A 24287-nucleotide genomic window follows, 5' to 3' on the forward strand; every position below is an offset into this window, starting at 1 on the left:
CATCTACACACACGCACAAATGTATGCAGCACACACGCGGTGATAAAACGCAGCAGAAAATTACCGCCCTCATTTTTATTTACCTTGCGATAAATGGACTCATTGCATATCGCGACAGGCTTAGCAACTTCAATAAAACATGTCGTTAGTTAGACTTACGACCGCCCCTAAAAATTTTTAATGTTACTGTATATTTTTGCTCAGTCCGTAGTCATGGAACAGTCCATTGTAGTACGTGTGTGGGGGGGTGATAGTATAAATGCAGCATTCAAATGGCTTTCTTTTTTTGTTTTTTTATTTGTTTGTTTGGTATGCTGACGGAATTATGCATGACAAATAGTTTGGGGTGCTGCTGGCTCCGATGGCCCAGGCCCTTTCTCGTTGGGGCAGGGGTAGCTGGTTGGGGGCCCCCGACTGGTTGGGGGCCTGGGACGATCGCCTACTTCGCCTTAATAGTAGATCCGCCAATGAGCGTAACCCAGTGACTTCACCGCCCTGCGATGTCAACAACAATGGTGACCTACAAGTTAAAGTAATTCTACAAATTGTATAAAAACAAAAACATCAAGAGAGGTTTTAATATCAAAATATTTTAACTTGTAATAATGTTCATCTTCTAAGAGGTACACGTCTTTCTATCCGTAGATCCCTTAAATTTGACTTTTCACGAAATACATTGGATCCAATGACAGCCCCAAGTGCAGGTTGCTGGATGGGATGGAGCCCCACAACGGGGTTTTGCCACTGCAGTGTCATTTCAAATGGCCAATTCTGTGGATTACACTTTGGCAACCCCCGGGGGCCCCTATATTGGCCGGAACCCCAAGCAAATGCCTGGTTTGCCTGTTCGCTAGACCCGTCCATGCAAATTCCGAAGAAATGCTGTAGAGCGGCCCGTATGTAGCCCCCGTGCCTTATTTTGCCCACCGTTTTAGAGGTAGGGAGGGGGCACCCTATCACCACACAGATCCAGCTGCAGCCTTGAACATAATCCCTCCGTTTTAATCTGCCGGGATGGCAGGATGATTGTGGATGAATGAGTTAAAAGACTAAAACGTGGGGATTATGCTCTCCCTCTCTGTCGATCGCTCGCGCGCTCTCCCATCCAATTTTCCAGCATCGTGTGTTTTGGCCTTCATTTGTGTACTTTGGAGCAGCCATGAACACAGTCGGCGGCGTTCACCGAGGCTACCTCAGGAAATACGGTAGGCTGCTCGAGTAACATTCCATTAGAGACCATGTTTCAATATTTGTGTGTAGCGTTTAAGCACTTTTTTTTTTACATTAATTACTCTTTCCAAAAATGTCTCGTAATAGCAAACCAGGCTAACTTTAGAATGTGGTGTAAAACTCATCTTTGACGAAAATCACATGGCAATTTTGGTTTCCTTCGGAAGGCCATTATGTTTACAAATTGAGGCTGTCGTCATTATCGATTAATGGATCATCAAATGATTCAACAAGTATTCTGATGGTCGATAAATTGTTGAGACTTTGTTGACCTAATAATTGTCCATATCCTCTTTTTTCAGCTTTTTAATGACAAGCTCTTGTTTTTACAGGGTAAAAGCCTGTCAAGTACGCACTAATGTAGTTCTTGTTGGTGTGTATACTACCATTTTGAGCTATTTTTCCATTAATAATGGACAAATCACTGTGAAATTTGGTAGGTATATTCTAGAGATGTATACGCATCGAGCCTTGGAGTTTGATTCTTAGTTGTTTTTTTTTCTTATTAGAGCTAATGAATTCCACGCCAATATATTGTCAGCTTTGGATTAGGATCTAACCAGAAGAGGGCATGTATGCTCTTTAGGTCACCACCTTCATCCATTAGAGTTAATTTCTATATATGGCGGAAAACACTATGGTGACTTGAAGTTCCGCTCTGAAACCCCCAATTTGGCCAACTTTCAATGTTGTCCGATATGCATATGTGATACATCATTGGAAAGCTTAAAATCTCGATTTTCCGGGGGAAGAAAAATTTTGAACAGGAGGGTATTTCTAAAAAAAAAATTTTTTAAACAGCACAACCCTCTTTGGAGGTGAGAGCACGCGAGTGCAGAATTAAAGACGCCATGGCTTTAACGAGATATTATCGCGTACTTACCTTCTTTCGATCCGAAAACTCCATGGAGCATGTATCACTGAATGTCAAGACGCAGCTGTGAATGGCCACAGCTGGATTTTTGGGGGATTTTATGGGTGAAACATGGTAATACAACAAGGGTCGCACTGCAGAAATCGCAGACATCAAGGAGTGGTTGAGATGTTCTTTTTCATATATTTACCCTTTTAAATGTTGTTTTTCAATTTTTCTTTCCCTCAAAAAAAAAAATACAATTAAGCGATAGTTATGAGGTAGATACATTATCTGTGACTTTTTTACAGACACCATTTTTTTCATTTCAAAATATGCGAGTGAATCATTTTTTAAAGTCGTTTTTTTTTTTATTTTTTAAACGAAATATTAGACATCAATTAATGATTCAAAGCTAAAAATGACAGACATTTTAAATAATGAATATAATTATTTACCTACATTTTATGGATGTGTTGAAACAAAAGCGGTTGCGCGACGTTTGTAAACGGGGATTTTGAGGGTTAATCGGACAAATAAAAAATAGTTCGGGGGCTTAATGCGCCATGAATCTGCTACGGCAGCATATAAACATATTGTTCTGTCAAACACAACAGTTCTTTTGGCTTAAAATACAGCAGTTTCTTTTAAAGAGGGGTGCAAGAGCGGAAACTGCTTTTTCAGTCTTGTCTGTTTTCCGCCATATTTTTAATTTTTTTTTTTTTTTTACTCTCCCAGTCAAAACGGATTGGATGTGTATGGGCAGCAATGGTTTATGCAGTTGTTGTTGACATTGTATCCCAATAAGTTATCGATATGCTCCAAACATGGATCAACATGTCATTTTAAAAACGTCTCAATGAGAAAAAAAAAAAGGAACCAAAAGGTTCAAAATCAGCAAAATCTTCCACGAGAATAGTGTCTATGTTAACTAATTGGCCGCCATTGTTGGTGCTAGCCGTACAATTCACTTGCGTCGTCAATGACACAGAAACCAGAGCATTCACAAAACCTACAAGAAGTGAGTGAAAATCAACAGGAAATGACATCAAATGCCCCAAAATGATTGGCTGCCACTGACAGCCATAGACGTCCAATCCGTTTGAAAAAGGAAGGATGGCTGCAAATGAACGAATGCCACCCTCCCAGTTAAAATAGATTGGACGTCTACAATGATATGAAAAAGTATCTGAACCTTTTGGAATTTCTCACATTTCAGCAAAAAAATCACCATCAAATGTGATCTGATCTTTGTCAAAATCACACAGATGAAAAAAAACTGTTTTAACTAAAACCACCCAAACATTTATAGGCGTTCATATTTTAATGAGGATAGCAAGCAAACAATGACAGAAGGGTGGAAAATGAATAAGTGAACCATCGCATTTAATATTTTGTGATGATGCTCATCAGACAATGCTTCTCATCTAGACAATTCTTACCAGGTGTGTGTTTTATAGTGGGCACGGCAGCTTTGAACCACTCATCAGTAATTGGGCACACACCGGACTTAAAATGTTTGGTAAAAATTAGTTTGAATTGCTCTTTAAGTCTCCTGAGGCAGAGGATTAACTTACTTATTTTCCCCCTTCTGTCATTGTTTGCATGATGCTATCCTCATTAAAATATGAAAACCTATAAATGTTTGAGTGGTTTTAGTTAAAGCACAGAGATCAGATCACATTTGATGGTGATTTTATGCAGTAATGTGAGAAATTCCAAAAGGTTCAGATAATTTTTTTCATACCACTTTAAATCCTCTTATAAAGATTCGTAACAGCAAATATTCCCAAATATTTTTCTTTTCTATTTTTTTACTTCAAAAAGGATAAAAAAAAAAAAAGACTATTCTTTTTAATGATAAAAAAAAAAAAAAAAAGCAAAATATTTAGTCACACATTTACACATATGTATTGATGTATTTTTAAAAAATCTTTTATTTGTATTTATTTTTGTATATATTTTTATTATCGTATTTATATTTTGTTTGGTCTTATTTATTAGCATTTTTATAATAAAACTATATATATATATATATATATATATATATATATATATATATATATATATATATATATATATATATATATATATATATATATATATATATATATATATATATATTTTTTTTTTTTTTTTAATATATATATTTTTGTTATTTTTTTCCCAAATAAAACACATTATTCTTTTCAGTTTTTCTTTTTAAAGTTGAATTTATTTATTTAGTTATGTATTTATTTAATTTTAAAGGGGAAGGGGTTGAATCTTATCTGATTTATATAGTCCCCCATCTACAGAAATGTTATTTTACTTTGATTTTAGCAAAAAAACATAAAATCGATGCACATGATTTTCTTTCACAGGCCACAAGAAATTGAGGGCCAGAGCTAGAGCCTCATTCTTGAGTTGGACACTGGTTTTAAGTTTTTAAAACTGCTTCCAAAAAGCAGTGATTTTTCCTGCCATACATACAGTATATTTGAATGTTATTTAAGTTTGTGGTGACGTATGCATTATGCGTCCACAAGATGGAGCTGAGCAAAATGAATGTCATGCCATGATTAACTAATATTGATCCATATATAAGGCACATCGGATTATAATGTGCACTGTCCGTTTTTGAGAGAATTGAAGGCTTTCAGGTGCGCCTTATAGTGCGGAAAATACGGTAATCATGAAGGCTGTATTTGTAGGCAATTTATGTCATTTTGTTAGTAGGTTATTACAGATACATACTGTACAGCGGCTCCAGATTTATTTATTTATTTTGGATCAAAAATTGCTCTTTCAACATTTTGGGTTGCCGACCCCTGAGTTAGCACAACAGATCGTAATTCAGTCAAGCGCACCTAAAATAAATCGCAGTCTTGGCCTTTTCAAAATTCAGAAATTCATGTAAAATTGATTCATTTTTCAGCCGTACTCCTTAACCAAACTAGCATTATGCCAGTGGCCGAACAAATGTGAACAGGGCCTCGGTGCGATAAGTATAAATGAGCCCCTAGAGGTGAACGTCCGGTGGGTAGTAGTCTTAGGGGACAATTATTCGCAGGCCCCTCCACACTATCGCGTCCCTTCATGACGATTGTCTAATATGTGGGGTGGGGGCGGTGCTAGTGGAAACCTTTCTGCAGGCAACAACCAGTCGAGCAAAGGGGTGGGTGTGTATTAGAGATATTTTAACCCTTAAACGCTATATTTCAGCTCCACGCATCAACGTACTACTCTGTTTGAATCCTTCCCCTCGCCCAACCACGCTCGCAAACCAGGCCTCCGGGGGGGGGGGGGACGTTATATTTTAACACTTAAATACTATATTAAAGCTCCACGCATCATTGTACTATTCTGTTTGAACTTTCCCTTGCCCAACCACACTCCTGATATGCCCGCAAATGAGGCCCCCTAGAGGCCTGGGCAAGGGTGCTGCACCTCCAGCACCCCATAAGTTCCGCCCCTGCACTATGCAAACACAACGCCATCCGTTTCCAGGACAGGTAACATGTGACTCCGTCAGACTGAAAGCATTCCAGACAACCGTTCATTCAGTAATAACCGCGATGATGAAGATCTGCTCTACTTCTCTGTACGGCGGATTAAACGTGGACGGGATTTGACAAAAAGCCAGTGAGGGGAGAGGGAGGTTTGATTTAACAGCATTAGGACTAGAGTATTAGTATGCACTTCAGAATTTTGGGCCATTCTTTTATTAACTGTGCTATATCTAGCCATTAAGTCTGCCAACAAGGGCTGTTGAATGAGTTTATCGCTAGTACAGTGGTATGAACCTTTTGGGATTTCTCACATTTCTGCATAAAATGACCATCAAATGTGATCTGATCTTTCTCAAAATTACACAGTTGAAAAAACAGTGTCTGCTTTAACTAAAACCACCCAAACATTTGTTTGTTTTCATATTTTAATGAGGAAGGAGGAAACATAAGTGAACCCTCTGCCGAAGCAGACTTAAAGAGCAATTTAAGTCAGGTGTGTGCCCAATCACTGATGAGTGGTTCAAAGCTGCCCTGCCCACTATAAAACACACATCTGGTAAGAACTGTCTTAATGAGAAGCATTGTCTGATGTACATCATGGCTCGGTCAATAGAGCTGTCTGAAGACCTGCGATCAAGGATTGTTGATTTGTAGAGAGCTGGGAAAGGATACAAAACCATCTCTAAAAGTCTGGATGTTCATCAATCGCCAGTCACAAAAGTTGTCTACAAATGGAGAAAGTTTAGCACTGTTGCTTCTCTCCCAAGGAGGGGCCGTCCACCAAAGATGACGTTAAGAGTTCAGCGCAGAATACTCAGAGAGGTTAAAAAGAACATCAAAGTGTCAGCTAAAGACTTACAGAAGTCACTGGCACAGTCCAATATCACTGTGCACACATCAACTTTATGTAAAACTATGGCCAAGAATGGTGTTCATGGAAGGAAGCCACTGCTGTTTAAAAATCATTGTTGCTCCTTTCATGTTCGCAGAAAGGCACTTGGACAATCCACAGAAGTTTTGGAAAATATTTTGATATTTTGACAATGGCTCTTTTGCTGGGCTGCGGGAGGAGGGATGGGCTGCGCTGAACCCCCTCTAGTGGCTTGGTGGTGAATTACAGAGCAACGCATCACCTGGCCGGAGAACCATCGAATGTCAAATGACGCTGTAGTCGCTGCGCCGTCACCACAACGCGGGAGCATAACTCAGGCTTAACACACAACATCATGTGTGGAGGAAAAATGGAACAGCTCACCAACATCAACACCTCAGCCCCACCGTGAAGCATGGTGGAGGGAGCAGGATGATTTGGTGCTGTTTTGCTACCACGGGGCCTGGACAACTTGCAATCATTAATGGAAGAATGAATTCAAAAGTTTATCAGGATGTTTTGCAGGAAAACCTGAGGACGTCTGTCAGAGAATTGAAGCTAAAAAGAGGATGGATGCTGCAGCAATACAATGATCCAAAACACACAAGTTAATCAACAACAAACAGACAAACAAAATACAAGTTCTTAAGAGGCCAAGTCAAAGTCCAGACTTGAACCCCATTGAGATACTGTGGCTTGACCTAAAGACAGCGATTCATGCCAGACATCCCAGGAACCTGACTGAACTACAGCAGTTTTGTAGTAAAGAATGGGCCGAAATTAGTCCTGATCGATGTGCCAGACTGATTTACAGCTACAGGAAGCGTCTGGTTGAATTTATTGCTGCCAAAGGGGTGGGGGTCCACAAAACATTAAATGTGATGGTTCACTTACTTATTTTTCCCCCCTTCTGTCATTGATTGCATACTATCCTCATTAAAATATGAAAAACTACAAATGTTTGGGTGGTTTTGGTTAAAGCAGACACTGCTTTTTCATCTGTGTGATTTTGACGAAGATCACATTTGATGATTTTATGCAGAAATGTGAGAAATTCCAAAAGGTTCAGATAGTTTTTCATTCCACTTTAAATGAACGGTGTCTCTAAAAGATTCATCGACTATCAAAAAAGGTGTCGATTTATTTGCTAAACCACAAGTTTTCGATTAAGTGATTAATCGTGGCAGACCTAGTTGGCAGATATAACGGCCCTCCAAATGAAATCATAACTACGATTTGACCCGCAACAAAGATGAGTTGAACAACCCTTGGTTTGTAGAACAGTGGAGCAGTGGGTACGGCTTACTGACACTGTTCTTCAGTGGTTCACATCTTATTTACATGATAGGGATTTCTTTGTGTCAATTCGGAAACCATCAGTCAGAACGAACCAAATTCACGTGTGGAGTCCCTCAAGGGTCAATTCTTGGACAACTCTTATTTAACATCTATATGCTTCCCCTAGCTCAGATTATGCAACAGTATGACATCTCCTATCATACCTATACAGATGACACACAACCATTTCTGTGTCCCCACATGATTATAGTCCCTTAGTCTCCCTGAGTAAATGCATTCATCAAATCAATGAATGGATGTGGTGGTGTTATACTTGCATGCCAGAATTTTCTCCAGTTAAATGTGGAGAAGACAGAAGTGATCATTTTTGGGCCAAGAAAGGAAATGTAGAAGATAAGCAGGCACCTTAGCACAATGTCACTTACAGCTACAAATCAAGTCAGAAACCTTGGCGCAATTATTGACTCAGACCTAAAATTTGATAGCCATCTAAAGTCCGTCACTACATCCCCTTATTACCACCTAAAAATATAACCAGAATTAAGGGGCTTCTGACTCAACAAGACATGGAAAAACTTATGCATGCATTCATTTTCAGCAGATTGGACTACTGCAACGGTATATTTACAGGTCTTGATGAAAAAAAATCAGTCAGGAAGCTGCAGCTAGTACAGAATGCTGCAGCCAGAGTCCTCACAAATACAAGGAAACTGGACCACATTACACTGGTTTTGAAATCGTTACACTGGCTTCCAGTGAATCAAAGGATAGACTATAAAGTACTACTGCTCGTCTACAAAACACTTAATGGCCTTGGACCAAAATACATGCTTGATTTGTTAGAGTCCTATGAAACATCTAGACCCCTAAGGTCATCTGGAACCAATCTCCTGTATGTTCCAAGAACAAGAACCAAGCAGGGTGAGGCAGCATTTAGTTATTATGCTCCTCACCTCTGGAACAAGTTACCTGAAGGTCTGAAGTATGCTCAAACTGTTAGCTCCTTTAAATCAGGGCTAAAACACTTTTGTTTAACACTGCATATCCATAACTTCTCTATATACTGTATGTCAATCTATTTGCTTTCAATTCCTCTTGTGCTTATCTCTATTGCTGATTTCAATTATTAGCAGTAGTAGTAGTATTTGTTTTATTTTCTATTTATTTTTATTCTATTTTTGATTAAATGATATTTTTATGTAAATTTTATTTCCTATTTCGATTGTCTTTGTTTTTACGTTCTATTGATTTTGATGTGATTTTTATGATCTTCATGTCATGTAAAGCACTTTGAATTGCCTTGTGTTGAGTCGTGCTATATAAATAAATTTGCCTTGCCTTGAGGAAATTCAGGAATCGAATCCAGAACACGGTATCGGCCAGAAAAAATAGAATTAAAAAATTAGATTTTTTTTTTTCTAAGATTGTTCAGCCCTATCGACTCGAGGAATAGTAAACATTCCAAAATGAAGGTTACAGTCTATTCCTACCACAGGGGGCTTCATGTTCAAGCAGTGGAAAGACAAATTCGTCGTTCTCAGCATGGAGGGCAGCCTGCTGGTGTGTCGCGATGGCGAGTCGCCGCCCGACCAAGTGGTGGAGCTGCAAAATCATTGCGAGCTAATCGTGGAGGGCCGCGAGATCTTGGACCTGCCAAGGCTGCCGGCGGGGGGCCGCAGAGACTGCTGCTTCGCCCTCATCCTGCAGCAGAGCAAGTTCCTACTGATGCTGGCAGACAACCCGGACGACTGCACGTGGGTATCGCCGCCATATCTGTCCACCGAGCAAAATTCTCAAATAACTTGTCACTTTTGTTTTTTTAAGTATGTGGCTGACGCTGATAAGGAAAGTAAGAGAGGTGAGTTTTAGTTTTCAAGTGTCCTGTTTTATGGATGAATGGATTGGACGTCCAGCGCTGTTAATGGCATGCAATGAGTTCTAATGTTATGTACATTAACTGTGATTCTTTTGTAGTTCAAGTTAAATACAACTGAACTGTACTTTATTAACTTTTAAAGGGCAAGTGACTGTATTGGGTGATTTGAAAAATGTAACTTTAATATTATTGTTTATTAAAACCGTACTTTTTTATCCAATATTTTATTGTTACTGCTTTTTCAACATTATACAGTGGGGCAAGTAAGTATTTAGTCAACCACCAATTGTGCAAGTTTTCCTACTTGAAAAGATTAGAGAGGCCTGTAATTGTCAACATGGGTAAACCTCAACCATGAGAGACAGAATGTGGAAAAAAAAAAAACAGAAAATCACATTTTTTGGTTTTTAAATAATTTATTTCCAAATTGGAGTGGAAAATAAGTATTTGGTCACCTACAAACAAGATAGATTTCTGGCTGTCAAAGAGGTCTAACTTCTTTTAACGAGGTCTAACGAGGCTCTACTCGTTACCTGTATTAATGGCACCTGTTTTAACTCATTATCGGTATAAAAGACACCTGTCCACATCCTCAGTCAGTCACACTCCAAAGTCCACTATGGTAAAGACCAAAGAGCTGTCAAAGGACACCAGAGACAAAATTGTAGACCTGCACCAGGCTGGGAAGGCTGAATCTGCAATAGGTAAAATGCTTGGTGTAAAGAAATCAACTGTGGGAGCAATTATTAGAAAATGGAGGACATACAAGACCACTGATAATCTCCCTCCATCTGGGGCTCCATGCAAGATCTCACCCTGTGGTGTCAAAATGATAACAAGAACGGTGAGCAAAAATCCCAGAACCACACGGGGGGACCTAGTGAATGACCTACAGAAAGCTGGGACCACAGTAACAAAGGCTACAATCAGTAACACAATGCACCGCCAGGGACTCAAATCCTGCACTGCCAGACGTGTCCCCCTGCTGAAGAAAGTACACGTCCAGGCCCGTCTGCGGTTCGCTAGAGAGCATTTGGATGATCCAGAAGAGGACTGGGAGAATGTGTTATGGTCAGATGAAACCAAAATAGAACTTTTTGGTAGAAACACAGCCTCTCGTGTTTGGAGGAAAAATAATACTGAATTGCACCATACCAACTGTGAAGTATGGGGGTGGAAACATCATGATTTGGGGCTGTTTTTCTGCAAAGGAACCAGGACGACTGATTTGTGTAAAGGAAAGAATGAATGGGGCCATGTATGGAGAGATTTTCAGTGAAAATCTCCTTCCATAAGCAAGGGCATTGAAGATGAGACGTGGCTGGGTCTTTCAGCATGGCAATGATCCCAAACACAGAGCCAGGGCAACAAAGGAGTGGCTTTGTAAGAAGCATTTCAAGGTCCTGGAGTGGCCCAGCCAGTCTCCAGGTCTCAACCCCACAGAAAATCTGCGGAGGGAGTTGAAAGTCCAGGTTGCCCAACGACAGCCCCCAAAACATCACTGCTCTAGAGGAGACCTGCATGGAGGAATGGGCCAAAATACCAGCAAGAGTGTGTGAAAAGCTTGTGAAGAGTTGAAGAAAAAATGTTTGGCCTCCATTATTGCCAACAAAGGGTACATAACAAAGTACTGAGATGAACTTTTGGTATTGACCAAATACTTATTTTCCACCATGATTTGCAAATAAAATCTTTAAAAATCAAACAATGTGATTTACTGTTTTTTCCCCACATTCTCTCTCTCATGGTTCAGGTTTACCCATGTTGACCAATACAGGCCTCTCAAATATTTTCCAGTGGGAGAACTTTGGGAAGAACAACATAAAGTGCGTTGCAGTAGTCCAGCCTTGAGCTTGTAAAAGCGTGAATTGCTTTTTCAAGGTCGTGGCGACTAAGAAAAGGCTTCACTTTGGCCAAGAGACGGAGCTGGAAAAAACTTGCTCTTACAACAGAACTAATCTGTTCATGGAAGGTGTGCCAAAAGTGATATACAGTGATACCTCGGCTCACGAACGCTTAAGCTCACGAACTTTTCGCCTCAAGAACATTAAATTTGCGAGCATATAGTCTCTGCTGACGAACTAGTTTTCGGCGGACGAACCAATTCACGCGGTCGAAAAGCGCCACGAGAAGCTGACGCACGCTCACGGCGTCCCAGTTCGTCCCCTCACTTTCGTTGAGTGCGGACGTGGTTTGTGTTTGATAGACATTTTGGACCATATTGAGTGTACTTTTGCTATTATGGGACCGAAAAAGAGTTACCTACAGTCCTTATGGAAGGTGACTCGTGTTACCAATTCGCCCTCGACTGGTAATTGGCGGTGCTTTCAGCTTCCCACCGTAGTGAGAAGTGGACCGGCGAGTCACGTTGGCTCGTTGTCGTCGGTTCGCCCGATTTCCTCTCCAGAAAGGTGGCGGCGTGCATACAAACACCCAGAGGCGTCGGATGGCTTTAATTAACAACCAAAAGCATGTGGGGGGCACAGCAGTGGAGTCTACGCTAACTGCGCACTTTGCCGGTAACACTCTCCTTCCAAACAGTATCTCCCTCCCTCCCTCCTCCTCCCACTCCATTCCATCAAGCCATCAACTACCATCACAAAGGTAAATAAAACGACTTTATTATACAGTACAGTTTATTTCTTTAATTATAATACAATAGCACATTTATTATACATAAAATAAGGTATATTTTTGTGTAGTTTTAAGGCTTATTTAGTAGAAAATTATGTTTTATGGGGACCTGGGAACGGATTATTCTCATTTTAATGGTTTCTTATGGGAAATAAATGTTCGGAAGACGAACTTTTCGCCTTACACACACTTTCTGGGAACCAATTATGTTCGTGAGCTGAGGTATCACTGTATTCAGTTTTGCTCTCGTTAAGATGTAAAAAGTTATGTGCTAGGTCTGGTTTGGTGCTACATCCAGTTTTGTGGCCTCAGTATTGCATCCTTGCTTTTTGCAGACGATGTACAGTAATTATTTTGGCCTCATCAAGCCGAGACCTTCAACTCTCACTTGAGTAGTTTGCAGCTGAGTGTGAAGTAGTAGGGATGAGAATCAGCACCTCCAAATCTGAGACCATGGTCCTCAGTTGGGAAAAGGTGGAATGCCCTCTCCGGATCAGGGATGAGGTCCTTCCCCCAGTGGAGGAGTTTAAATATCTAGGGGGTCTTGTTCACAAGTGAGGAAAAAATGGAACAGGAGATTGACAAGCGGATCGGTGTGGCATCTACAGTGACGTGGACTCTGCATCGGTCCGTCTTGGTGAAGAGGGAGCTGAGCCGAGCGGCAAAGCTCTTTATCTACTGGTCGAGCTACGTTACTAGCCTCACCTTTGGCCACGAGCTGTGGGTCGTGACCAAAAGAAAAAGATCCAGGATACAAAATTAGTTTCCTTTGTAGGGTGTCAGGGTTCTCTCTTAGAGATGAAATGGGAAGCTCGGTCATCCGAGAGGGGCTCGAAGTAGAGTTGCTGCACCTCCGCATGGGTAGGAGCCAGATGAGGTGCCTCCTGGAAGCCTCCCTGGAGCAGTGTTCCAGGCACGTCCCACTGGGACCCAGGAAACTCTGGAGAGACTATGTCTCCCGGCTGGCCTGGGAGCACTTTGGGATCCTCCAAAAAGAGAGAAAATGAACGGATAATGTAAACATTTACCAACTTTTTCTAGGGCGTCATGTCACCCGCAAGCCTGCAGAGGCAGCGCAGCATCACCCGTTGCATCACTGACAGGGAGCCTCTGCCCGACAACTCCAGCGACAAGGACCCCGGGTCGCCCCGGGCCGGTGAGGGGACCCCTCCGCCATCGGCCCACGTCGCAGAAAGGGGCGGTTCACTGAGGGAGAGAAGCCAAGGTCAGAGTTTGGACATTTCTGGGACAAAACGGATTAACGCAAAAAGTGTTTGTGTAATGTTTTTCTAGAGAATATGCATGCTAAAATTTGTAGCAGTAATCGAAATGAAATTGGAAATTTACAGTATATGGGTCTGAATTAGATCGAAGAAAAAGATAAAATACTAGGAATCCTGCCATTTTACTGCAGGGTGGTGACAATTAGCTTTAGTGGCTAGCGATTAGCATTAGCGAATCACTTTTGTTATTATCATTTAAATAGCACATCAAAAACATGTAAAAATCCAACCTCATTGGCTGACATTGGACAGTGACAGACTTCCAATCCGTTTTGATTTGGATTGTAGGGAGTAGGAACGTCTGGGTACCTCACGATATGATACGATTTGCGATACAAGGCTAACGGTAACGATGATCCCACAAAATGGTGATACGATAATTATTGCTACGTGAGTCAGGAAATCATACTATACCTGAAAACAAACAGGAAGTCTGCGGCAAAGTTTGGATTTTAACGTGTGACGTACTTCAACGGCTCTCTGGATTTGTCCGATCGGTGCTAAAATTAAAATGGGTAGAATAGACAAAAAGTTCTGTCTAAATTCATGTCAAAACTCTTGCCAACTTGAGAATAATAATCTAAATGTTTTTTTTTCTTTCTTAACTATTAGCAGGTGGGCCCCGTCGGCCCCTCCGCAGCGTCTCGGTGGCTCCCCCTCACCGGGTGTCTGATTGTCTCCGCCACGGCAACAGCAGCGACGCCCGGGCGGTGCGGGCGGTCTGCCTGCTTATGGGCGGGGCGGCGGCCTCCTCGGCCCTGGGCTACCTCAGCTCCTGCTCACCGCCATCGCCTTCGGTGGGCAGGGCAGCCGACATGGGCCACGTCCTCGGGGGCCCGGGGGTGTTCACGGAGATGCCGGCCGGGGGTTCCTTTCAGGATGTGGATTCCGACACGCACTTCAACAGCTTCGACTTTGAGGGCGACTCCGACTTTGACGCCTTTGATTGCGGAGGGTTTGCCTTTTGAAACTCTTACAAAAAAATTGGTGTCCTTTTGGGATAGGGGAGAACGGGGTTGGTCGTCACATTTGCTATAAATCAACCAGCAGAGGGCGATATTGTGCTATATTCCATTTTGGGCCAGTCAAAATGTTCAAAAATACAAAGGAAAAACATTAGTCTCCATATTTAATAAACCCATTTCTATGATTATTATTTATGTTGTCAATAAAAAACAGTAAATACTAGGGGTGTAGCGGTGCACAAAAATCTCGGCTCAGTACATACCTCAGTTTTGAGGTCACGGTTCGGTTCATTTTCGGTACGGTAAGAAAACAAAATGCAAAATATAAATGTGCTAGTTGTTTATTACACACCTTTGTGCTTTCAACAACAGGAACATTAGCCTATACAAAGCTAGAATTCTGCTCAAAAAGTAGCGCGTATTTAAAGATAATCCAACAACAATTTGCCTTTCAGACCCTTTCTGAAAGAAAGAAGAAAAAAGAAGTCCTGTGCTAAAGGGAAAAGCAATCCCAATGACAAAGATTTTAACATGTATTTTACAAATGAAATGCCTCAATGAATCTTTTTTTTTTTCTTATGAAAGGTTTTCAAAAGCTTTATTGGTGGATTTTCTCAAGTTAAAGCGCCACACAGAAATTAATAAATTGTGTAAGCAGGATCTGTATTATTCTTATTATTTAATTACAGGTGTTTTAGCTCATTTCAATTTATTTTATTTAAATGGGCTATTATTTATTTTATTATGTGTTTATATTTTAGTAGTATTCATTTATATTGTATATTTTATGTTGTATAACTTTAGTTCCTATGTAAATATTCCTACTTGTTTTGTTGTGGTAGGAGGGTTTTGTATTGAACACGGGGCCGTGTTGGTTATTATTATAGCAGAGAAGACAGCAGTAAATCAACAAAGACAAGTCAACTGTGCCCCGATCTACCACTCAAGAGATCTGATGGACTCAAAAAGTGGATTACGATTGCATATTAGTTTGAAAATCGACCGGATCCACCATATTTTTACACGAGTGACTTCCGGTCTACCCGATCCTAGCTACCGGTAGTAGTATTGACGCAGGAGGGTCGCGTCTCGCGTCTAATAATAAACTCTGCCGTTCTTTTTGCGTGCGTTGTGTTGAGCTGCTTCTTGGACGTGTCTAACACGCGGCCGCTTAGTGATTGGTGTGCATTGGCTGATTAGCTTTAACACCCGCGTTTCACTGCGTTGTCGCGCCGTTGACATTTCTGGGTTATATACTGTCCTACCGTGTTGGTCCTCATTACAGTAGAGAAGATGGAGTAAAAATAATCAACACAAAGAAACTATAACCCACGGGTGTCCAAACTTTTTGCAAAGGGGGCCATATTTGGTGTGGTAAAAATGTGGGGGGGGCGACCTTGGCTGACGTCCTTTACGTAGAACAATATGAGCAAATTTTAGCAAGCCATTCTGTGTGTCATTGTTTTTTTTTAATTGATCATTTCAACAATCTCGCAACCTGCTTTTGTGGCGTTCTCTTTCGACTCTCAGGTTCTTGCGAAATACTGCTGCTGTGAAATTAAACTACCGGTAGCTTGAAGTTGCTTCAATTTCTCACTGCGTATCTTCCCCGTAATCTTGTCGTACATGTCAGCATGTCTTGTTTGGTAATATCGCCTCACATTGAACTCTTTAAAAACAGCTACTGTCTCTTTGCAAATGAGGCAGACAGAGTTGTTGCATATTGTAGTGAAGAAATAGTCAAATTTCCACCTATACTTGAAGCGTCGGCCGTCGCAGTCAACTTTTTGTTGTTGTTGATTGTCACAATTTTAGAAAATTGGAAGTCAAGGGTCACACGGCGTAATGTTCCCAAGAGTGCTGCTGCCTTTTAGTGGGTAAATGAGGAGCAGCATTTAGTGTGTAAGCTACTTCATATGCTGGTAGCAGTACTGCTGACCAATTTATTAAGTCGGTGTGCGGGCCAGACGTTATTGATCTTATGACAGAGGCTGGGGGCCGGATGAAATTTGACCATGGGCCGCATTTGGCGCCCGGGCCGCATTTTAGACACGTCTGCTGTAACCTGATCGACTCACAACCTCGAAAAGTAAGGGTTACATTACGTCAGAAACTCGTTCGGTACGCCTCCGTTCCGAACCGAGCACCACGTACCGAAACGGTTCTATACAAATACATGTACCGTTACACCCTTAGTAAATACAGTGCAATTTTGGGACTACAGAAATTTCTAGCGCTATCAGTGGCACCCAATGAGTTTATTTGTACAGATAGCCCCCGGGTTACGAACAAGTTCTGATCCGACGCTGGCGACGTAACCCGGATTTCCGCGTAAATCAGAACCCTTCAAGTACCCTTAAATATCCACTAAATCTCGCAATAAATAGCCAAAAACATGTATTATACATCACCGTACTGTCATGGCCAAGATGTTGAAGCTAAATCCTAGGTAGACACCGAGCTTAGCTCCGAAATGACGATGTCAGATGTCCGTGCGGTGTGTTGATTTTATTCAGGTGCTTATAACATCAACACTTGCAGAAGTAAACTAAAATAAATATGAAATTAAATCAGTTTCATCTTCAATAACAGCAGTTCAAATGTGCGTTTATTACTAGCTGCTGATACAGCAGTAACAATCCACAAAAACAATTAGCATGTACCAGTTAGTGTCCGCACATCATCAAAAACAATCAAATAAATGCACCCCAAGTATTTGACCACAATAGAAAACGCACAATAAACAGTACAAAAGCTGTTATATACAGGTGTTCCCTCTGTGGATGCTTCACAAGCAACAAATGTGCGCGCAGGTCTCTCTCTCACTCGTCTGCGCGACTTCTTCGTGGGAGCAAATGCGCACATGCGCTCTTACTCGCATGTCATTAGTGCTTCCTGCAACAAAATAAAAGCATGCATCACAAACCATAAGTCAACATTATTTAATTTAAAAAAAAAAAAAAAACGAGACTCAAGCGTCGTAAAGTCAAAAATCACTCAAGCTGGGTACGTCGTAACCTGGGGACTACCTGTATAAGGACAAAGCTACAGTTTTAGATGTGACATATTTATGTCACACTGCTGTTGCCATAGTGTGCACTTCCTGTGGGTGTGGTATTACAGTATAAAAAGGAATTTCTGTTATGTCTCTGTGACATATATGATGAGAAGCACACTGAATAAAGAAGTGTTGTTCCATTCAAGTCTCGGCCTTACATGTACTTAGATCAGGGAAGTACATGACAAAAGTCAAAAAACACGAGTTGCACTGTAAAATGAAAACTTCCATGTAATGAATGACTATTCTAATACGTGTTGATTGAAAGATATTGCTGAATAGGCAAATATTATGACAACCAAACCGGTTCCCCTCTACAGTTATTGGACCTCCTTGTTTTGAGAAGTGATGTCTTGTTGATACGTACCGCTGACTCGTTAACGAATGACATAGTTCTTCCTGGCTTAGTTGGCCAACGCTCCTCAGGTCAATCATTTGTGACACGTCCATTCACTGGACCGGTCACCTGTCAAGTCATATTGTAAAATAAACACAAACATCATTCATGATTAAAAAAAAAATTAAAAAAAGAACTTAATACAGCTGTCATTCATGATATTTATAATATATATGCATTCCAAGCATTGAACTCTTAATTTTTTTCCCCTTTACTGTAAACCTATTAACTGTCAAATGTGCCCTCCACTATTTTTTTAATTAAATACTGTCCATTGCTCAAGCCTTTTTTTGGTCTCATTTGCTTAACTCATTTACACTCAAAAAAAAACGGGGTGTTGAACTGACATAAAAAAATTATGGAAAGAATTTGCACCTGATAATATTGCTTTACTTCAGCATTTAGCAATTGTGTTCTTTTAACATAAAGCACACGTCTAGCCAACATTAGGCACTCATGTTGCGCGAACATAACGCACTCTTGTTGAGCCAACATGTTCACCCCAAAATACAGTGGGGAGAAGAAGTTTTAGATACACTGCCAATTTTGCTGGTTTTCCCACTTGCAAGCCATGTAGAGGTCTGTAATTTGTATCATAAGTTCTTTTCAACTGTGAGGGACGGAATCTAATACAAAAATCCAGAAAATCACGGTGTATAATTTTTAAATAATAAATTTGTATTTAACTGCATGAAACAAGTATTTGATACATTACCAACTAGTAAATATTTCGGCTCTTAGTTCTTTTTTAAGAACCCCTCCTGTTCTCCATTCATTACCGGAAGTAACTGCACCTGTTTGAACTTGTTACCTGTATAAAAGACACCTGTTCACATGCTGAAACAAACAAACTCCAACCTCTCCACAATGGCCAAGACCAAAGAGCTGTGTAATAACATCAGGGATAAAATAATAGACCTGCACAAGGCTGGGATGGGCTACAGGAAAATAAGCAAGCAGCTTGGTGAGAAGGTAACAACTGTTGGAGCGATTATTAGAAAATGGAAGAAGTTCAAGTTGACGGTCAATCTGCCTCGTTCTGGGGCTCCATGCAAGATATCACCTCGTGGGGCATCACTGATCATGAGGAAGGTGAGGGATCAGCCCAGAACTACACGGCAGGACCTGGTCAATGACCTGAAGAGAGCTGGAACCACAGTCTCGAAGAAAACCATCGGAAACACATTACGCCGTCATGGATTAAAATCCTACAGCGCACACAAGGTCCCGCTGCTGAAGCCAGTGCATGTCCAGACACGTCTGAAGTTTCCACTGACCACCTGGATGATCCAGAGGAGCAATGGGAGAAGGTCATGTGGTTGGATGAGACCAAAATTGAACTTTTTGGTCTAAACTCGGCTCGTCGTGTTTGGAGGAAAAAGAAAGATGAGTACAACCCCAAGAACACCATCCCAACCGTGACACATGGAGGAAGAAACATCATTTTTTGGGGCTGCTTCTCTGCCAAAGGTACAGGACGACTGCACTGTATTGAGGGGAGGATGGATGGGGCTATGTATCGCCAGATCTTGGCTGACAACCTCCTTCCTTCAGTGAGAGCCCTGAAGATGGGTCGTGGCTGGGTCTTCCAGCATGACAACGACCCAAAGCACACAGCCAAGGCAACTAAAGAGTGGCTCTGTAAGAAGCATCTTAAGGTCCCGGAGTGGCCTAGCCAGTCACCAGATCTGAACCCGATAGAAAATCTATGGAGGGAGCTGAAAGTCCGTGTTGCCCGGCAGCAGCCCCGAAACCTGAAGGCTCTGGAGAAGATCTGCATGGAGGAGTGGGCCAAAATCCCTGCTGCAGTGTGTGCAAACCATGTCAAGGACTACAGGAAACGTTTGGTATCTGTAATAGCAAACAAAGGTTTCTGTACCAAATATTAAGTTCGATTTTTGTGATGTATCAAATACTTATTTCATGCAATTAAATGCAAATTTATTATTTAAAAATCATACACTGTGATTTTCTGTTTTTTTGTATTAGATTCCGTCCCTCACAGTTGAAGAAAACTTTATAATTACAGACCTCTACATGCTGTGCAAGTGGGAAAACCAGCAAAATCGGCAGTGTATCAAATACTTGCTCTCCCCACTGTACATGTTGAACTGACATTAAAGAAATACATAATTTGCACCTTATTAGGTTGCTTTCCTTCAGTATTTACCAATTGTGTTCTTTTAACATAAAGCACACATGTTGAGCCAACATAAGGCACAACTAGGGCTGTCAAATTTATAGGGTTATCGGGCGGTAATTAATTTTTTAAATTAATCACGTTAAAATATTTAACGCATTCCCGAAACGACCCACTCACGCATTGCCGCAAACGGACTACAACGGTGCCGTTTAACGTATATACAGAGCTAAGAGGCAGTGACAAGTGAGTGGAGTGGATACAGGCATTCATTTGGACCGTGCGTTTAATTGGCAAAAGCTTTGACAACTCTCCCACAACAATTATTACTATTGAAGCGAGCGAGCTTTATCTTAACACACTGCACACAATGCAGAGAAGATATAGCATTTGCAGCCACCACACACCGTCATGGTTGTGAGATTTCATTTCCCATTGTGCATTTGGGCAGAACACTTTAGTCACTACAGTATCATTTACTGAAAGCTCAGCAAATACACAAGATGGCAATATTTAGTCACAATATACAAACTCACATTTATCTTTTAAGAGTCTATCCGTGGATCCCTTTAACAGAAAGAATTTTAATAATGTTAATGCCATCTTGTGGATTTACTGTTATAATAAACAAATACAGTACTTATGTACAGTATGTTGAATGTGTATATCTGTCTTTCCATTCCAACAATAATTTACAGAAAAATATGGCTTATTTTAGAGATGGTTTGAATTGTGATTAATTATGATGAATTCATTTCTAAGCTGTGATTAACTTGATTAAAAATTTTAATAGTTTGACAGCCCTAATTTTAACGTAAATGGCCGTCAATGGCATCAATTTACAGTATATATGCCTCAATGGAATCCAGTACATTGGCATCAATAGTAGTGACATTCATGATAGTCAATGGCATGGACGTACATAGCTGTCAGTGGTATTGACTTACTTAGGTGCCAGTTCAATGCCAATGGGCTGTAATGGTAAGTGGTCAAAAATCACAACCACCAATGTTTTCCTGTCACTGAAAATGAAGGGAAAATGCTTGCCATTAAAAATGAATGGAATTCCGGTCATTTTGATATTGAAACGGTGCCGGTCGGTCAAACGGTTTGGAGTCTCCAGTTCGCCGAAAAAACGTGGATAATAAGATTAAGAATGAAAGAAATAAAAATAAAGTTGAGGAATTTTACTAGCTAGGCCTGTGCCTTGCAAAGCCCCATCTAATTAAAAAAAACACTTTTCACAAACAAAATAATAATTAAATGGTGACGGTTATTGGGCCGGCCGGCTCTACCAATGAGGTGTCACTTATTTTTTCAGGGAGTTGGCAACCCTCCTTTTAAATGACGAGAAATGACGAGACTATTGCAATTGGTTGGAAAGGCACGTTAACATTATGTTGCATCAACATGATCTAATCTAGCTACTCATTCATTGTTCACGTTTATGTATGGACAGCATGATTTAATCATGCTCACCTTGGAAACATGATGTGCTCTTGCTGTAGATGCACATTGTCTTTTAGAAAACTTTACAACCTACTGGAGTCATTTTTTGAGGGATAATTCCAGTTCAGGTCACAGAGTATGTGTTGTGGTAGTTAGTAAACAAGGGAAATTGATACTTAAAACAGCTATTGATGTGTATTGCTGTCAAGGGCAGCCAAAGAGTTCAGCTATGTGAGGTCACAAGAGACAAAAAAATAAAAAATAAAAAAAATACTCCCAGAGGTGTTGCTCCATCCTATTTCGTCCTCTTGGCGTTCTCCAACGTCCGCCTTCCTCTCCTCTTTCTCCCCCCTCCAAGTGGGTGGCACATAGGGTTGCCAACTCCCTGGGGAAAAAAAGGGACACCTCATTGATAGAGCCGGCCCGATGTCACAATTTAATTATTATTGTTTGTATGCAGTGGCGCCCCCAGGGGGTGGCCATGCCCCCCCCCCCCCCCCTTATAATTTTGTTGGCCACTCCACTGGCCACTTCATTTGCCAATATATCGTTAGATTGTTGTAGCATCAGTTATGCATTTCATCCCATCACATGTCCCTAAGTCTTTCTGATAGTTTTCACCTGATCTTTTTGACTGAATGAATGAATGAATGAATGAATGAATGGAATGAATGAAATGTTTACTGTCATCATCATTGGTATCATTGACAATTACAAAATGTGATATGATTTGCCCGAAGAAAGAAAGAACCGAAGAAAGACAAGGGCAGACAGGAGAAGCTTACGCTTATCATTACCCGTCTCCCTACAGCCAAGGACGCACAATCAACTTTTACTGCAATAATATAATGAACCCCTGAAATTATGGCTTTTAGTTTTGGTGTGCCACCCCAAGATTTTAAGTGGCCCCATCTGACCACCCCAATGAAAAATTTCTGGAGGCGCCACTGATAGTATTCAAACATTGAAACATTTACAGCAACAGAGTAAATGCTTCTATTTGTGGACTGGTGTCTTTTATAACGATAATGAGTTAAAGCAGGTGCCATTAATACATGTAACGAGTGGAGCCTCTTTAGAAAAAGTTAGACCTCTTTGACAGCCAGAAATCTTGCTTGTTTGTAGGTGACCAAATACTTATTTTCCACTCTTATTTGGAAATAAATTCTTTAAAAATCAAACAATGTGATTTTCTGTTTTTTTTTCACAATGTGTCTTTCATGGTTGAGGTTTACCAATGTTGACAATTACAGGCCTCTCTAAACTTTTCAAGTAGGAGAACTTGCACAATTGGTGGTTGACTAAATACTTATTTGCCCCACCGTAGTTTTGCTCTTGAATATGTCTGTGTGGCAGCAAGGCAGGATGTTTTTCGCATGGGATCTTGCCGGTTGCTGTCATATTTTTGGGATCAAAGCACCGGTCTGCCCTGTCCCGGCGCCGAATCTCTTACCGGAACAGCGTTCCAGACCGTTCCAGCCCACTTTCATCCCTGTTAAGAGCATTTAAAAAAGCTGTAAAAAGAGTAAGTCGACTCTGGATATCTTTACCACGACTTTTATTAGGGTTGTTCCGATCATGTTTTTTTGCTGCCGATCCGATCCCCATCATTTTAGTTTGAGTATCTGCCAATCCCGATATTTCCCGATCCGATTACTTTTTTTTGCTCCCGATTCAATTCCAATCATTCCCGATAATTTTTCCCGATCATATACATTTTGGCAATGCATTAAGAAAAAAATGAATAAAACTTGGACGAATATATACATTCAACATACAGTACATAAGTACTGTATTTGTTTATTATGACAATAAAACCTCAAGATGGCATTTACATTATTAACATTCTTTCTGTGAGAGGGATCCACCGATAGAAACACTTGTGACTTTGCATATTGTGACTAAATACTCCCATCTAGTGTATTTGTTGAGCTTTCAGTAAATGATACTGTAGTCATGCCCAAATGCATGATGGAAAGTGCAACCATGACTGTGTGTAGTGGTACCAATTGATATATCTTTTCTGCGTTGGAAAATAAAATGGGGTGTTAGGAAATAAAATAGGGTGTTAAGAAAAAGATGAATTACTACCTTTCTTCCCCACATTGCTTCCCACGATATTTCTAATTGATGAGAGAGGGATTGTAGTAAGGCTTTAGCCAATTAAATAAAAGCTTCAAAGGCTGCCAAAATTCTCTCTACTCATTTACCGTTGCCTTGTAACTTTATGTATACGTAAAACGGTGCCATTATAGATTGAATGTGAAAATGCGTGAGTGGGTAGTGCAGCGCATGCATTAATTGCGTTAAATATTTCAAATTTATTACCGCCGTTAACGCGATAAATTTGATAGCCCTAGTTTAAGCCAAAACTAAAGACTCTGGATGAGAGTAAGACATTTTGTCTGTAACGTTAAATACAATTAGAAAACGATTTTAAAAAAAAAGGCATGCCCGATATTTTTTGCCGATTCCGATTCTTTGAAAATGACGTGATCGGACCCGATCGATCGATCGGGACATCTCTAACTTTTATCTCTTCGGAGGCCAGGGAGAAATTCTCCCCCGTGATCTATCAATTTATTTTCTATAACCCTATCCTGTCCAATCTATTTGAATTGGGAGGGTTTGTTCCCTCCCCCGTTGAAATGGATTGGAGGTCTACTAGTGTTAAACTAGTCATGAACTCAATTAAATTCACAGCAGAAGGATGTAAGAGAGAAGCACCTTAAATGTGTTTT

General features: G+C 40.7%; 1 protein-coding gene and 1 long non-coding RNA gene across 3 annotated transcripts; one reads left to right on the forward strand and one right to left on the reverse strand.

Annotated features, from left to right (window-relative positions):
* Nucleotides 1-1127: 1127 nt before the first annotated feature.
* On the forward strand, nucleotides 1128-18229 carry LOC130911110 (uncharacterized). Of its 2 annotated transcripts, none has more exons than XM_057828823.1 (5): nucleotides 1128-1205; nucleotides 9240-9498; nucleotides 9569-9602; nucleotides 13296-13479; nucleotides 14150-18229. In XM_057828823.1, the coding sequence occupies exons 1-5, from the start codon at nucleotides 1160-1162 to the stop codon at nucleotides 14503-14505; spliced, it is 879 nt and encodes a 292-aa protein (XP_057684806.1). In that variant the 5' UTR covers nucleotides 1128-1159; the 3' UTR covers nucleotides 14506-18229. The 2 variants fall into 2 exon arrangements, with proteins under 2 accessions (XP_057684806.1, XP_057684807.1); XM_057828824.1 differs by having other exon boundaries at nucleotides 14153-18229.
* LOC130911112 (uncharacterized) lies at nucleotides 17001-23187 on the reverse strand. Its single transcript, XR_009061974.1, has 4 exons — nucleotides 22869-23187; nucleotides 21045-21931; nucleotides 17928-18026; nucleotides 17001-17397 (listed from the first exon to the last, which is right to left on the reverse strand). It is a non-coding gene; the product is annotated as an uncharacterized LOC130911112 (long non-coding RNA).
* Between the last annotated feature and the right edge of the window lie 1100 nt (nucleotides 23188-24287).

This window comes from Corythoichthys intestinalis, unplaced genomic scaffold (genome assembly GCF_030265065.1).
Source record: "Corythoichthys intestinalis isolate RoL2023-P3 unplaced genomic scaffold, ASM3026506v1 HiC_scaffold_23, whole genome shotgun sequence".
Classification (NCBI taxonomy): Eukaryota; Metazoa; Chordata; class Actinopteri; order Syngnathiformes; family Syngnathidae; genus Corythoichthys; species Corythoichthys intestinalis.